This window comes from Haemorhous mexicanus, chromosome 3, assembly GCF_027477595.1.
Source record: "Haemorhous mexicanus isolate bHaeMex1 chromosome 3, bHaeMex1.pri, whole genome shotgun sequence".
Lineage (NCBI taxonomy): Eukaryota > Metazoa > Chordata > Aves > Passeriformes > Fringillidae > Haemorhous > Haemorhous mexicanus.
The window spans coordinates 114,418,693-114,433,493 of record NC_082343.1 but is presented as its reverse complement, the minus strand read 5'-3'; the positions used below and the strand labels follow the sequence as shown (position 1 = coordinate 114,433,493).

Here is a 14,801-nt window from a genome sequence, read left to right as displayed (position 1 = left end):
TACCTCCAGAAGTGATACAATCCATCCAAAGAAAAGCAGGAATGAATGACCCTCTAAAAGTCTCTCCTCTCCCCATTTCTAGTGATTATTGTCTAGATGAACAGCTTAGACCAGACAATTAGCTTAGACTAGATGCTTAACATTTAGGCAGCTAGAATTAATGTGATGAATCCCTTCTATGTGCTCAGATAATGACTGTAGCCTTTGTGTCTCAAATTTTAGCTCTGCAATATGTTTTCATAGGTGTTCAGATTCTGCACCGTGCTCTCAGATTAATTTCAACTCCCAAGGCTTAAAATACTTGTCTCCCATTACTGCTCATTGTCATAAATATGTCATGACATAATATAGCTGTCTGTACCCATAATGAAATCCTTCTTCTTTAAGATTCAAGTCCACAGCCCATACAGGACTAATATTGCTGAAAATCACCCTAATAATGTCACAGGGACTCTTGTGCTTGTGAACCTTTCTGTTATGAGCACAGGCTCTTGGACTGAACCTCCAGCCAAGGCAGGTGTAAGTAAGATTTTAACATATTTTTATAACGTAGATGGGGAAAGAAGAAAGAAAGAAAGAAAGAAAGAAAGAAAGAAAGAAAGAAAGAAAGAAAGAAAGAAAGAAAGAAAGAAAGAAAGAAAGAAAGAAAGAAAGAAAGAAAGAAAGAAAGAAAGAAAGAAAGAAAAGAAAAGAAAGCACTCCAAAGTGATATCTGTAATTACAATGTTTCCAAAAGAAATTAATATAACCTGCTAAGAAAATCTCTCACTTGTATTAGTTCTTCCAGGTGCCTAATCAATTGGTTTCAAGCTCTTAGTACTTACATTCTTTTTTACCAAAAGATGATCTTCTAATTTCCAACCTAAGCCTCCCTGGTTAAAATACTGATATTTTTATTTTGTTATCCCTGTATTGGATATGGGAAACCAACCTTCCTTCCTAAAAATTGTTATAAAACTTCTATAAGATAATTATGCCTTTTACTATACTAACTGAAATGTCTGCAGTCTTTCTGGGCTGAAATTGGGGTATATGAAATATGTTTTATTAAATGGCATTGCTGGGGAAAAATGGGTTTTGATAATAGGGTTTACAGGAAAAAAATGTACACAGACTAAATATTTATAATTTCTCAGGGAAAGTTTAAAACTTAGTAGAAGTTTGGTATTTAGTCAAAATGTATTATTTGTCAATGAAAAAAGAAGAAAGTAGAACAAATGAAAGATTCTGTTCTGCCCTCTCAACCTATTTCTTACAGAAATTATTGTCATTTTAAAGCTTATTTCTAACCCAAATATTTCCAGAAACTGCAGGTATTTGGAATTTTCCTTCTAGCCGGCTTCCAGTGGAAAATCACTCAGTCTCTTTGTGAGTCCGTTCCCAGGACCAAAGAACTGTTCTCATTGGGAAGAAATGATAATAATAACAGCAGTAAAGTGGAGTTCCCTGAAAATTTTATTTTGAGGCAGTTCATTTTATGCCCTAACTTTATTTTTGCAGAAGAAAAAGACGATTTGTCTTTGCAGTGACTGCAGGCCAAGGAGGGAGAGCGAAGCTGAGAACCTCCCCATCCATAAACAGCGATGGTCTGAAGAGAGTTCAAGTTTATTTGACTAATTCTTTCACCACTTGTCAGAGAGCATACTTTTGTTTGTGGTAACAAAACAAGCTCTTTCCTCCCCCGTTTCTCCTGCGAGTAGCACAAGCACTTGTGTGGAGCACAAATTACCGTAACCATTATGATGTTTGCTGTCAAACTCATTTATTTATGCAACTGCTGTGGAAAGGCCTGGGGCCCAAAAGCAACCCTGAAAGATTTCAGAGCCCTGGTGTGGGGTCATGAAAGGGAAAGTGAGGGGGAGGGAGAAGCCTCCACTGGTTATGAGAAAGGAACTGACACAGGAAATGGTCACATATGGCACAGATTTATTGTGTCCGGGACTTCCCATTCAAAACTCATTATATCCACAGCTCAGAGCAGTGCGTGGCACAGCCACATTCATTTTTAGGTCTGGCATCTGACAAAACTGCTGTTCTGCTTTCAGGTGGTGGTGGTGGTGGTGCTGGCAGTTTTATCATTCTTAGACCAGAGAGATGGTGACAGGAATTGTGTCAGCAAAAGCTCTGCTGTGTGCTGCCCCTCACCTTTATTTTGAGCCACAGGTATTGATGTGACTAAAGCTTCAGTCAGTGAGGTTGTTGGTAAGGAGAAGAGAAAAATCCTCTTAAAAACACCTAAAGGAAATCAGGATTGTCTTCAAGGGGAAGAAAATGGGAAAAGCTTTGGCAGCATCACAAGAAAAGAACTGATACTTGTGGAATAGCATGTTTTTCAAAGGTGAAATAATAGGGACAAAAAGATGTTTCTTTTTACATTTTTATTTGTCTTTCCTGGGAGACAGGACCCGTCTTACACAGAGATGGCTTTTTGGATGATGGTTAATCACTTCAAGAAGTTTGTGAGAATAGTTTGTTTGTCTTACCTGCTTCATGAGATCATCTAAAAGCTCCAGTCCACACTGTTTAACCATTTTTGTCTCCATGCACAATAAAATATCTGGTAATGCTTTTGTCACTGCATTGGATTTGCTCCTGAAATAAGCATTATGGGGACCTTTGTGTTGTCAGGATCACTAAAATGACCAAAGTTCCCAAACCATTAATCATAATACAGAAAAAAAATCCTTCCTAATTCTCTCTTTCTGATTTAGTTAAATTATGGACAAGCTGCTCTGGGCCAGTGCTGATAGTAGCAGCACTGTGGTATGGACACTTGAGCTTCCTATTGCACCAAGAGTAAAGCTCCAAACCCAGTTTTGTCCCAGCCAACACAGAAGTGCCCAAAATAACTCCTGTGTGCTTTCCAAAAATTATCATGAGTCAGGAGCCAGTTCAAAAATGTAGTTTGGAGGTGACCACTGTCTTCTGGAGGTTCTGTGGCTTTAATACTATGGAAGTGCAATGCCAGCTGGCCTCAGGGACTAGAACCTGACTTGGCACTGGTTATTTTATAAGTTTTGATGGATAAAATGCTCTAGCATCTCAGTTCCTGCTGAATCTTCTGGACACAAGTATTTCCAAGTGTGGCACCTTGTAATCCAGAAGATTTGTGGAATTATAAGGAAAATCCCTTTATCCAACCTGGTCTGGGGAACCTCACTTAAAGGTCCTTCCAGATTTAGTCACCCACCTCCTCTGAGAGGGATCAAGATATTTTCTCCTGGCTGGAGAAAATATCTTGATCGCTCTCAAAGGGGGGCTATTCTCACCCCAACTTTTCATGGGTTTGTGAGACTGGTTTGGTGTTTTCTCTCAAATACAAAGACCAACAATGATCTCTCTGACTCAAGAGGTTCCTGACCTATTAATCACTGAAAGCTTGAGGAGCATTTTGAGTGAACATTGCTATACAAATTCTTTGTTCCCATACTCTTTTTGATCCCTGTTGGAGAGCATTCTGATCTCAGAGCTTTGCTGGTCTCTCTTTTTAAGACTTTACTTGTGCACTGATGCTTTGAGGTCAAGAACGAAATATTATTATAGTCTTTGGGAACTGGAAAACTAATTTTTTGTCCATGACTGGGAAAGATATATTGTAATCTGTAATGTGTGTCTTCCCTCTCAGGCATGGGGAGCTCTGAAGGGTTGATGCAAACATAAAAATGTATAACTGTATGAAAGTGGTAAATAACACTTGATTTTACAGAGAATAAGTAGTTTCAATATGTGTGGCCATATCAAAGCATGCACACAATGAATGCAAGAGCAAATATTTCATGTTCTACACCTGTTTTTTCTTTGGATTTCCCTGTGAAAGGGAAGGGTGAATGTGGATCTCAGGATGTGTAAGAAGAGAGTTTTACTACAAAGCTTCATTCAAAGGAAGCACCAGTAACTGTCTTTTCTCTACTTGGGCACCTACTTTTACAAACCTTAAAGGAACATAGTATTTTTGAGTCCACAAATGTGGCTAAAATTGGCTGGGAGGGGGAGGATCAAAGTTTTTTATAGAAGAATGATAAACAGGACAGCATAAAACCCCCACACAGAGTGATGTTATGAGACTCATTTCCTTCCAAAATAATTTTCTTTAAAAGAAAGAATTAGCAGCCTGAAGCAGTCACTCTATTTTTATTTACATGGTCCCTGCTATGAGTACATATTTATGTGTGTGTGTGTTCCCATGGTTTAACCCCAGCTGGCAACTCAACCTCACAGAGCCCCTCAGTCACTCAGCCCTGGTGGGATGGGAGAGAGAACTGGAAGCGTAAATGGGAGAAAACTTGGGGCTTGAGATAAAGACCTTTAAACAGAGGAAGTAAAAGTTGTGTAAGCAAGCAAAGCAAAACAAATAATTCATTCACCACTTCCCATGGGCAGGGAGGTGTTCAGCCACTCTAGTGGGACTCCATCACAGGTAACAGTGACTTGGGAAAATAAATGCCAACACTCCCAATGTCCTCACCTTCCTTCTTCTTACCCCAGCTTTATATGCTAAGCATGAGCCCACATGGTCTGGGATATCCCATGGGTCACCTGGGGTCAGCTGTCCTGGCTGTGTCCCCTCCCAAATCCTTGTGCACCCCCAGCCCATTCACTGGTGGGGTGAGGAGCAGAAAAGTCTTCAAATCTGTGCAAGCCCCTATCAGCAATAATGAAAACATCTCTGTGCTGTTAACACCATTTTCAGCACAAATCCAAAACACAGCCCAAAACAGCTACTGCAAAGAAAATTAACTCTGCCTGAACCAAACCCAGCACATTTGTGCACAAACACAGGAGAAACATTTGTACCACTGCGCCTTCCTCTGCAACTGAACTCAGAATAATTTACCTTTTCTGGATTTCCAAGGTGCTATTCCTGGGCCCTTTTTTTTCCCCCCTTTATTTCCCATTTGAATGTCAGCAGGTCAAAAGGAACAGTTAATGCTGATGAATATTTCCCTCTCAGCAAAGATATGTGCTGGCCAGCCCAAGGCCAATGAATCGCAATTTCTAAACAGTGTCCCATTTATCTCTCCCCTCCCCCTTCCTCCCCTCCTTGCTTTTATATTTTTGTAGCTATAATTGTAGTTAAATTAGAAATAACTGACGGGCAAATGCAGTCAGATGGAAAGAAAATTGTAGGAGATTTATTTTATTTTGATAAAAAACTGACATTGCCTTTTGTTTTTGTCAGAAAGAGACTATTTTTCCTTTTACCATGAATTGTGGAATCTATCACGAAATGGGTAAAAATTATTGAGGCAAATGGTGGTGTTAACCTGAAGGGGAAAATCATTAATGTTGATGTATTTCATTCAATTTTAAATGTAGAATTTATTTTATTTTATTTATTTGGCATTGGGGAACAAGGGAAAAGCCAGGAGACTTGTAAAGGACTCTATGTGCCTTTAAGTCAGAACATCTATTTTAAAAAATGCTCTTCTCTCCTTCCACCTCTCTCCATTTTTCTAAATAAAGGATACGATGTGGTGATGGTGGTAGTGGTGGAGGTTTTTTCCCTAAGCAAAGAGGGCCCCCTCGGCGCATTATTCTTTTCAAATGTGAAATGAGGTGGAAAATCCTCATTTCACGACAGGAAGGACAAATATTGACACAAAGTTAATATTTGTCAGGAGCCCTAGAAGCAACCTGAGTGCTAAAATCTCATCTAGATATATGTGCTGGAGTGTTTATGTATATAAATAAATAATAAATTTGCCTTGATGATGGGTGGAACCTGCAGAAAGCAAAGTCTGCTCACTGAGGTGGAGGAATTATCTGCAGAGGGTGAGCACACACACATGCCATGTATCATTTCTCTCTCTCGTGTGGAGCAGGACAAACAGGTGAATTCTCGAGCCCAAAGCACACGTGTCCCCTTCCTCTGCTTGGGTACACAAGATCTCAGCATGAAGTTCAACAATATGTGAATATCTTCTCCATCTATCCCACACATTTCTAAGGACTATAGTTGACTCATTTTTCCCCCTTTTTTTGTCCCTCTCACACACGTGTGCGTGTGTGTGTGCAAGCACATACAAATAGAACCTGTGTAATCCAATTTCACCCGTGGCAGGGGGATGCTTCTGGAATTTATCACTGCTATTGTTCATCACCAATGTAAATAGCACATGTCAGCTCAATATTCAGTGGTCACTCAGTATTTATTAAGTCCTGTCCACTCTGGCCTTTTTTAGAGGAAAGCCCTGGGGCAGATTAGCTGCTGGCCCTGACACGCCACGTCACTTATCTGTTCTCATTGATTATCAGAGTCAGCTGTGGCCAGGACTCACTTTTTTCTTCTCCTCTCAGACCCCCTCTTACAAGCACCCCTGCTTGGATTTTCATGAGGAAATAATCAGATTAGGGCTTCAGTGGCGAGTTCATATGGAGTTCTCTTTCTCCAATGTGCTACTAACCGAATAAACGTGTTTTGTGGTAAATTGTAAATGACATTATGATTACTAAGGCCAGCATGGGTTTCATTTAAAAGTGATCGAAATTGCAGGCTGCAGAAATTGTGACTGGCAGAGAAGGCCATTTGGAAGAAGGCAAGCAACGATGTGTGTGTGTGCATGGGTGTGAGTGTGTGCAGGAAACTAAGCCAGCCCCCTTTGCAAGGCAGGCAGGGCTAAGGAAAGTTCTGAGAAATCACAAAATATCATCAAATCCCATTTGTAGACATGAGAAATGTCACCAGGGGGAGATGGGGTGTTTCCAGGAGAGCCGTGGATGAGATGTGTCAGCCTTTGTGGGCGGCTGCTGGCGGCACAGCACGTCCTCCAGCACTCCAGGACAATTCCAAGGTCTCTGAGCACAGCATTTCCACTTCTGCTCTGAACAGAGCTGTCCCTCACTCTCTTTTGGCCTCCAGCACAAACTGACAGCAAAATACTACAGCAAAATACTTACACTGAAAAGCAAAAAAAAAAAAAAAAAAAAATCAGGGAAAAGCAAGAAAAAGGAAGCAAATTTGTAAGCTGGTGTCTAAAAATAGGGGGGATTGTACTGATCTCATCTCATTTGGACATCATTCCTGAGCAGAGCTCAACATTTATGTAATTCCACTACTTCCCTCAGGGACATGCAGAGGGAGATCTCATTCTGGGGAATGTTCACAGACCACAGGCTGCACATGGTGATTCCCCTGGAAATACATAGTAGGTGAGAACCCACAGGGTCCAGGCTTTGAGGTGTAACTAAAGGCAGAGCCCAGAATTATTTAATGGAATCATAGAATGGCTTGGGTTGGAAGCAGTCTTAAAGATCATCCAGTTCCAACACTCCTACCATGGGCAGGGACACCTTCCACTGCACCACGTTGCTCAGAGCCCCATCCAACTGTTCTCATAGTTAATTTCTTTTTTAGGAGTCTGCTACTTTTATCTAGCAGAAATTTTCACATAATGTGTCCTTGATAAGGGACATCCTTCTGCCCCAATGTCTTCTTATTCATCCAGAAGTTTGTGTTGCTGTCCCTTATTTTTTATGTGAACTGAATACAAGTCCCCAGGTGCTGAATGAGGAGCACAATGCTGGTTTGGACATTGGCCATGCTTTGCCCAACACGTTTGTGAGCCCAGCTGACTAAGGAAGGAGCAATCTAGGTGAGGGAAGGAGAATTCTAGCTGACTACAGCAGCAAATTCCTCCTTTGATTTTATTTTGAAAAGAGGAAGGAAAAACGGAAACATACATCTTTCTCTAAGATGCTCCAGGCAGAAATGTTTATGTTTTTGGTGCCTGTATCTGAACTCATTTACTTTTATTCTCTCTTTATAATCAGTGGTGATCTCATTGTTACAGCCAGAGGCACAATTTCTCTCATCTTAAAGCAGAGACCTGTATTTAGTCAGATGGAGCACACTATAAACTTATAGCACCATTCAGGACTTTTGACAAAGGTATGGAGTGGCAGCACAAGGGGAAATGGCATCAAACTAACAGGGGTAGGGTTAAATTTGATATTGCAAAGAAATTCTTTACTCTGAGGATGCTGAGGCATTGGTTGCCCAGCGAAGCTGTGGATTCCCCATCCCTGGAAGTGTTCAGGGTCAGTAGGATGGGGGCCTGAGAGACCTGGTCTAGTGGAAGGTGGCCCTTTGCAGGAGGATTGGAACTAGATGATATTTGAGGTCCAACCTTACAGCCCAAACAATTCTGTGAGTCTATGATTCTAACTCAGAAGACTGACTGTGTGGATTACATCTCTTATCTCTAGGGACTTCCATAATAGGATCCTCTTGACTAGTATGGAGAGGCACTTGGGAGGGGATTTAGTGGGAAATCCTGAGATGTATGCAACAATCTTCACCCCTGTTACATTCAGTGAAAGAACAAAGTGTTATCTAAAGTGGTTTTTGCATTCCCATTCATTGTGTCTTACACCTACGGAAGTTGCAGCTACCAAAAGAAGTCCAAGTGGCACTCTGCACTTGTGTTTAAGTGACAGGATCCCACCTGTGCTCAATAAAATTATAGGATTGTAAAATGCAATCCAGATCACTAAACAGAAGTATTTTAGTGTGAATTTCATTGGTTTTAAACTGCTTTGAATAGATGGCTGGGGAATTGGGTGTGTTTCAGTTACACAAATGTGTGTTTAGTGTAAATTCTGGTGCTGTGGGGTGTCCTTGCAAGGCACATGTCTTCTATGGACCCTGTCTCACACGACTTAGGTACCTCAAGATATCCCAAACAAATCTAGATACCTGCCTGTGAGCAAATGGTAGAAATTCCAGATCTTAACTGACTGCAGTGGGAGTTTGGACATTTAGAACACATGTGAGAATTTCCTGTATTTGTAGGTATCTGAATCTGATGGTTTCTTCCACCTTCTCACTTGATGAGGTGGTTCATCACTGGAGTAGATTAATGATGCTCTGGTCCTTTCTAATGTTTTCTCTTTGGAGCACTGCCTCTGTGAGTGGGATGAGATATCATTTGTAGGGTTAAATTATCTTTGCAAAGACTTGCAGTCATGCCCTGATTCATCACCCTGCTACAGGCTTGGGGCCAGGGAAAATGTAGAAGGCACAAGGACAAAGTGCTGGGTCAGACAAAAAGCCTGTGTTGCATCTATGCTCTTTCAATGGATACTGCAGTTTTATATGTAGAAAGAACAAGGTAGGTGCATGTGATGCTTTTCTGTCATTTGTTTTCAGTCCTCAGCAATCTTCAATTCCAGGACATCTAGAGGTAAATGCAGTTTCTACCTATTTAATAGCTCTCAGTGTCCAGGTTTCTCTTAAAACTATGAAAATTTTAACACTGACAAAGTGACTTTTAATTTGGAGTAGGAAAATAAGGACCTATTGAAAAAAATTGAGATGATATCTGAAACAATTAATTTTTTTCCCCATCTCCCTGTATTCTCTTCCAGGAATTTACAGAGATGACAGTAAGTGCCTCTTCAAGCCCTCAGTACAAGGCTACTTCTGCAAACAGACAGATCATGCACTTGTCATCTTAGAAAACTTGGATTCCAGTGTGGACAGCCAGCGACTGTTCCCAGTGGTTACAGTGACTGGAAGCTTTATGGACACCTTCACTGATGAGACCTCACATTCTCTGTGTCACCCTGCAGAGCATCGTTCTGCTTTCTTCTCTGTTCTGCCCTCCACCAAACTCACCACAGTTTGCTTCCCAGACCTGGCACCTCTGGCTTTCAGACTCTACCTTCTCAGTGGACAAAACACAACCAGGCTGCCCCTTGCCATTTTCTACTCTGAACCACTCAGCCTTCGTGTTTTCATCCAAGGGAATTATGTGTCTCCAACCCCATCTTCTTTTTCACTGAACTCAGGGGCAGGGGCCAATTACTTCAGCTTTGAGGACAACCTTCTCTATGTTCTCCTCCATGAGAAGGAACCAGTGGAAATAGTTGCTGGCCTTTCCCTTCTTGTGGCTTTCACTGTAACTGAGGCTGCTGGGGAAGCAGGTGAGGCAACCATAGCACAGCGATTGGCTGATTTCTTGAAGATTGGTCATGACCAAGTCAGAGTGGTCTATAACGTGCTGGGAAGTGAAAGCACTTTGCAGGTAATCTCAGGCAATGCCAGCAAAAAGAGATATCACTGCCCTAACATGGCATTTTGCACAGCCTTTCAGAGCAGATACAGCCCACAGGAAGAGGAGACACAGCCAGGCAGCACCCGGGCTCTGCATCCACCTGATGGGGCTGGTCCATCAAGAGTGCTGATCATTGAGCTTGGTGATCTTCCAGGTCATCCAAGAAATGAGCTGACAAGTGACAGCCTGAAGAGTTTGGCCAGAACAATTATCAACACTCATCAGACTGGAGACCTTCAGAGTGGCCTTGGCTTGCCAGTTGACACCTTAATGGTGACTCAGTCTGTTTTGCTGTCCCCAAGAGAAGGTAACAGTCGGTAAGTAGCAGATGTATCATCACCAGATACTGATTTAAGTGTAGCAAGGCACTTTTTCCACTTGATATACTTATATTAAGTTCTCCATTGACTGAAGTATGACAAACCATGATTAAACATGTTATAAAGTTTCTATGACTTGCCCAGAGAAGCTGTGGCTGCCCCAGCCCTGGAAGTGTCCAAGGCCAAACTGGACAAGGCTTGAATAACCTGGTCTTTTGGAAGGTATTCCTGCCCATGGCAGGGGGTGGAACACAATTACCTTTAAGGTCCCTTCCAAACCAGACCATTCCATGATTCTGTGATGTCAGAGCTATGCCCAAGTTCTAGCTGGATTCCCAAGCACCAATTATCATGTTTTTCTGCTGGTGCTCATGAGTCTCTGGAATGCAGAAATCTCAGTGGTGCCTTAAATGAGGAACAGAGTTCCTGAAAGTCTGCCTTGAAACTATAGAGAATTGGGTTAATTCAGGCTATCATAGCTCTTAAATTCTAAACAATTAAATCTAAGAATGTTCATAAATTGATGTGGCAGCAGGGGTGTGTTATTAAAGATGGGTTGTTGCCTTAACTATCTTGAAGATCTAAACATTTATTCTTATACTTTTAAAATTTAAGGAGACAAAAATCTCTTTAATCTTTTACTTCAATATCCTTCAGGATACAAGCCACTACCCTTCACTTTGATGCCTTAGTGTAAACGTTTCTTTTTACCTAAAATTCTAGAAATCCATTTGGTCTTGATGATTCAGGAGCTGGGCACATCCAACACAACCTGAACATGTGCCTAGATGTTGGATCCTATTCCTGTCCTTTCTGTCACAAATACTTCTCCATTTCCTCTTGTCAGCCTCTACCTCCAGATTCCCATGAGAGCACCTGGTTTCTTTCCTCCACTTTTATATCAGTAGCTTTCTGGGCACGGACTCTTCCTCCTCCTCCAGATACCTTCAAAGTAATCAAATCACTTCACAGTCTGCTTTGTAAAAAGAAAAAAATGTTTGAGTTCTGGTGAGTGCTTCTTTCTTTCTCTATCTCTGTTTTCTGAATCTGTTTGGAAGTGGGCATGATTGAAAGTCAAGTTTTCCTTCTTGGCAGATTCCCCAACTTTGGACATTTTTAAGATTCATCTGCACAGGGTGCTGGGCCACCTTGATTAGATCATGATTTTTCCAAGAAAGGTTGGCCCACAGGATCATTGAGATCCCTCCCAACCTGGTATTCTGTGATTGTATGGAATCAGTGACAAATACAAAAGTGGTATTAAATCCCATTTTCTACCGGCACAATTCAATGATTCCATTAGCCATTCTCCTACAGAAACAGGAGAGCTTCATGGTCTTCTGTTTGCCCACTGTATTCTTTAATTCCTTTTCAGTTCTGACTTTCCAGAACCCAGTTCCCTCTGTTTGCTCAGATCCTACATCCCACATGGGCCCCCATGTTTGACTTTTATGTTGGTAATTTATCATCCCCCAAAATGTTCCATGCGTTTTATCAGCGATGGCTTTATATTTGTATCTCCATGCAGATACAGCAACAGACCTGCATCTCATTTTGACAGAAGAACACAGGATACTTTTTCTTTACAATAATTTCCCCCTGGACCTTCCTTTTGAGCTCTGCCAGCTACAGAGTTCTTGGTCAGTTTTGTACAAACTAAATTTTATTGATATTCAATACCAAGACTCACTTTTTGAAGGGTTTTTTTTTCCCTCTCATCCACAGCAGCAAACAGCCCTTTCTCTCCCTCCTTCCTCAGTCCCTGTCTTGCTCTTTTCAGCATCTTACAGCCACTATTTGCACAGCCCAGATGTCAGCCCTCATCTGCAGAGGAGGCTGTGAAGAGCAGGTCTGGGATGGGAGCAGACGTTAGTGCATTTCAGCATCAGATTCTGAAACTGTATTAAAAGCACATGGGTAATATGAAAAAGGTAATATCCCATCTGTTTTTAATAGGGGACATAGGATTTGATGTTTGGCCATCTTATTGTGTACTCTCTTGATATTGCATAATGTTATTTTTTGATGTGCAATACCGAAGCTTTATCCAACTATAAGTATATTCCATATATTCCATCTATGCAAGATAGAAATTGGATTTGTCTAAGAATCACCCCCTGAAATTAATGCCACATCCTCTCCCATTTACTGCTGACCCATGGCCCATCCTGATGTCTGCCAGTGATACAAACTCTCTTCACATGCTTAACTTTTCTTGTAGACCCTGTGTGGCTTGTGGTGGAAAAGCACCCAGAAGGAGGACAGTGGTCTGTAACTGTAGGAATCTTTGTTTTGTTGTATTATTTTTGGTTGGTTGGTTTCAGCTGTAGGTGTTTTTGTTTGTTTGTTTGGGTTTTGGGGGGAGGATTTTCTTTTTGTTTTCTTTTGGGTTGGGTGGGTTGTTTATTTTGTTTTGTCTTGTCTTGTTTTGCTTTGCTCTTGTGCTTTTGGTTTTGGAGTTTGGTTAGTTTTTTTGTGGTGTTGCACTAAGCCCAATGAGGAATTCTTAAGTGCAAGATCAGATCTTAAATCAGGGCCAATGCTGAAGATATACTGCATTTTGGATCAGCAGAACCAACATCACTGTTGTGAGTGGGGCTGTTTTTGTTACACTGAAGGACACTACAAAATGGGACAGCAGAAAAATAATGTGGGAAATTTTACAGTGGGTGGTGAGGCCCTGACACAGGTTGCCCAGAGAAGTTGTAGCTGTCCCTGGATCCCTGGCAGTGTCCTAAGCTAGGCTGGATGGGGCTTGGAGCAACCTGGGATGGTGGAAGGTGTCCCTGCCCATGGAAGGGAGTGGAACTGGATCATTTTTAAGATCCCTTCTAGCCCAAAGCATTCCATGATTTACATGATCCCAAGACATGATCCCAAGAAACCATTTAAAGGAGGGAAGCACCATCTTCTGTGTGCCAGCAAGGAAACCTAAAGGCTGCCTTTTTTCAGGCAGAAATTACATCTCCACACTGTGACTGCTCTCCCAGCTGTGTTTTGTCTTCCTGTCTGTGCACAGTCTGTGAAAATATTCCAAGCAGCAAAGATCAGGAGAGTTCCCTAGGATGGAAGCTGTTTTACTACACACACAAGAGCAGTGCTAGCCTAAAGCCTTGGATTCACTGTCCCAATTATGGGAAGACCTGGGATCTTTATTGAAGAGAACACTCACATCACCAGATCATAGGACTGGCTCAGAACTCACCCACCCTCAGCTGCTCGGGCTCCTCTGCACTGTTATTTATTGCTCCCCATCAGTCATAGCTTTTCTGGAATTACTCATGGCTGACATTTCTGATGCAATAAAGCCACAGATAACCTGTGAAATGAAATCAGGGTTTTCCTGTTGGGACATGTACTGTCCCCACTGTCTATCCGTCTCCATTTAAGCAGCACATGCTGGCACAGGCACAGATAATGGGGCTGGGGTTACAAGTCAGACAAAGTATTCCAGTGTGTTTTTCTGTGGAAGGAAAAGAGGAATATTTTCACACCTGAGTCATGCAAAACCCAGTTGGACCATCAGAAATACACAGAACCTGCACTCCTGCCAGGCCCATCTTGTTGTGCTTTCAGAGCAGTGAATTGCCCTGTATCACTATCATTCTCAAAGAGTCTCTGAAAGGAAGTTGGAGCCAGGGGAGGGTTGGTCTCTTCTCTCAGGTAACAAGTAACAGGATAAGAGAAAAGCCTTCTCCTTCAAGTGGCACCAGGGGAGGTTTATGTTGGATATTAGGGAAAAAACATCTTTCACTGAAAGAGTGGTCACAAATTGGGATAGGCTGCCCAGGGCAGGGGTGGAGTCACCTCCCCTGGAAGTGGCCAAAGGGTGAATGAATATGACATTTGGGGACATGTTTTGGAGGTCAACACAGTGGTGCTGGGTTAATGGCTAGGCTAAATAGTATTAGAGGTATTTCCCAACCTTAATGATTTTATGGTTTTGTAACACAACAACAGCTTCAAAAAGATCTTTAATCAGCACAGGATGGATGTTCATTTGCAGCCCAGGACAGTGAGGCTGAAGGGGAGCCTTGGAAACCCTGCTGTGGTAAGGTATTAGTCAGTGGGTCTGTATATCACACTGCCAAGCCTTTAAAATATATGGCTTGTCTGTTATGATTTGAAGTGCTTTTATACATGATTTTAATTTAACTCCTTTGTTAGGGTCACTTCAAACATGGCTCATTAATTTGTCAAGAGAAGACAGAGGTGATTGCTGTGGCTGCTATAGTCTTGCACAGCTGGAGAGTCAGAGATGTCTATCACACAGTTTATCTTCCAGTAAAATGCCTACATATAATAGATGCTGTGATGTATTTACAGATAGAAATCCCTGGTTTGCAAAATCTTCCTAATATCAACATAAATAGGAAAGAACAAGAAGCGCAATGATGAATATATTGTGTGTCTTTGTGCAGGTGCC

General features: G+C 41.8%; 1 protein-coding gene across 1 annotated transcript in view; it reads left to right on the top strand.

The window, feature by feature from the left end:
* Positions 1-14,801, top strand: part of PKHD1 (PKHD1 ciliary IPT domain containing fibrocystin/polyductin) — a 235,897-nt gene that overhangs the window by 198,528 nt on the left and 22,568 nt on the right. Inside the window, exon 59 of the mRNA XM_059843088.1 lies at positions 9,367-10,372. Coding sequence (XP_059699071.1) covers positions 9,367-10,372 — 1,006 coding nt within the window. The remainder of the gene's footprint in view (positions 1-9,366; positions 10,373-14,801) is intronic.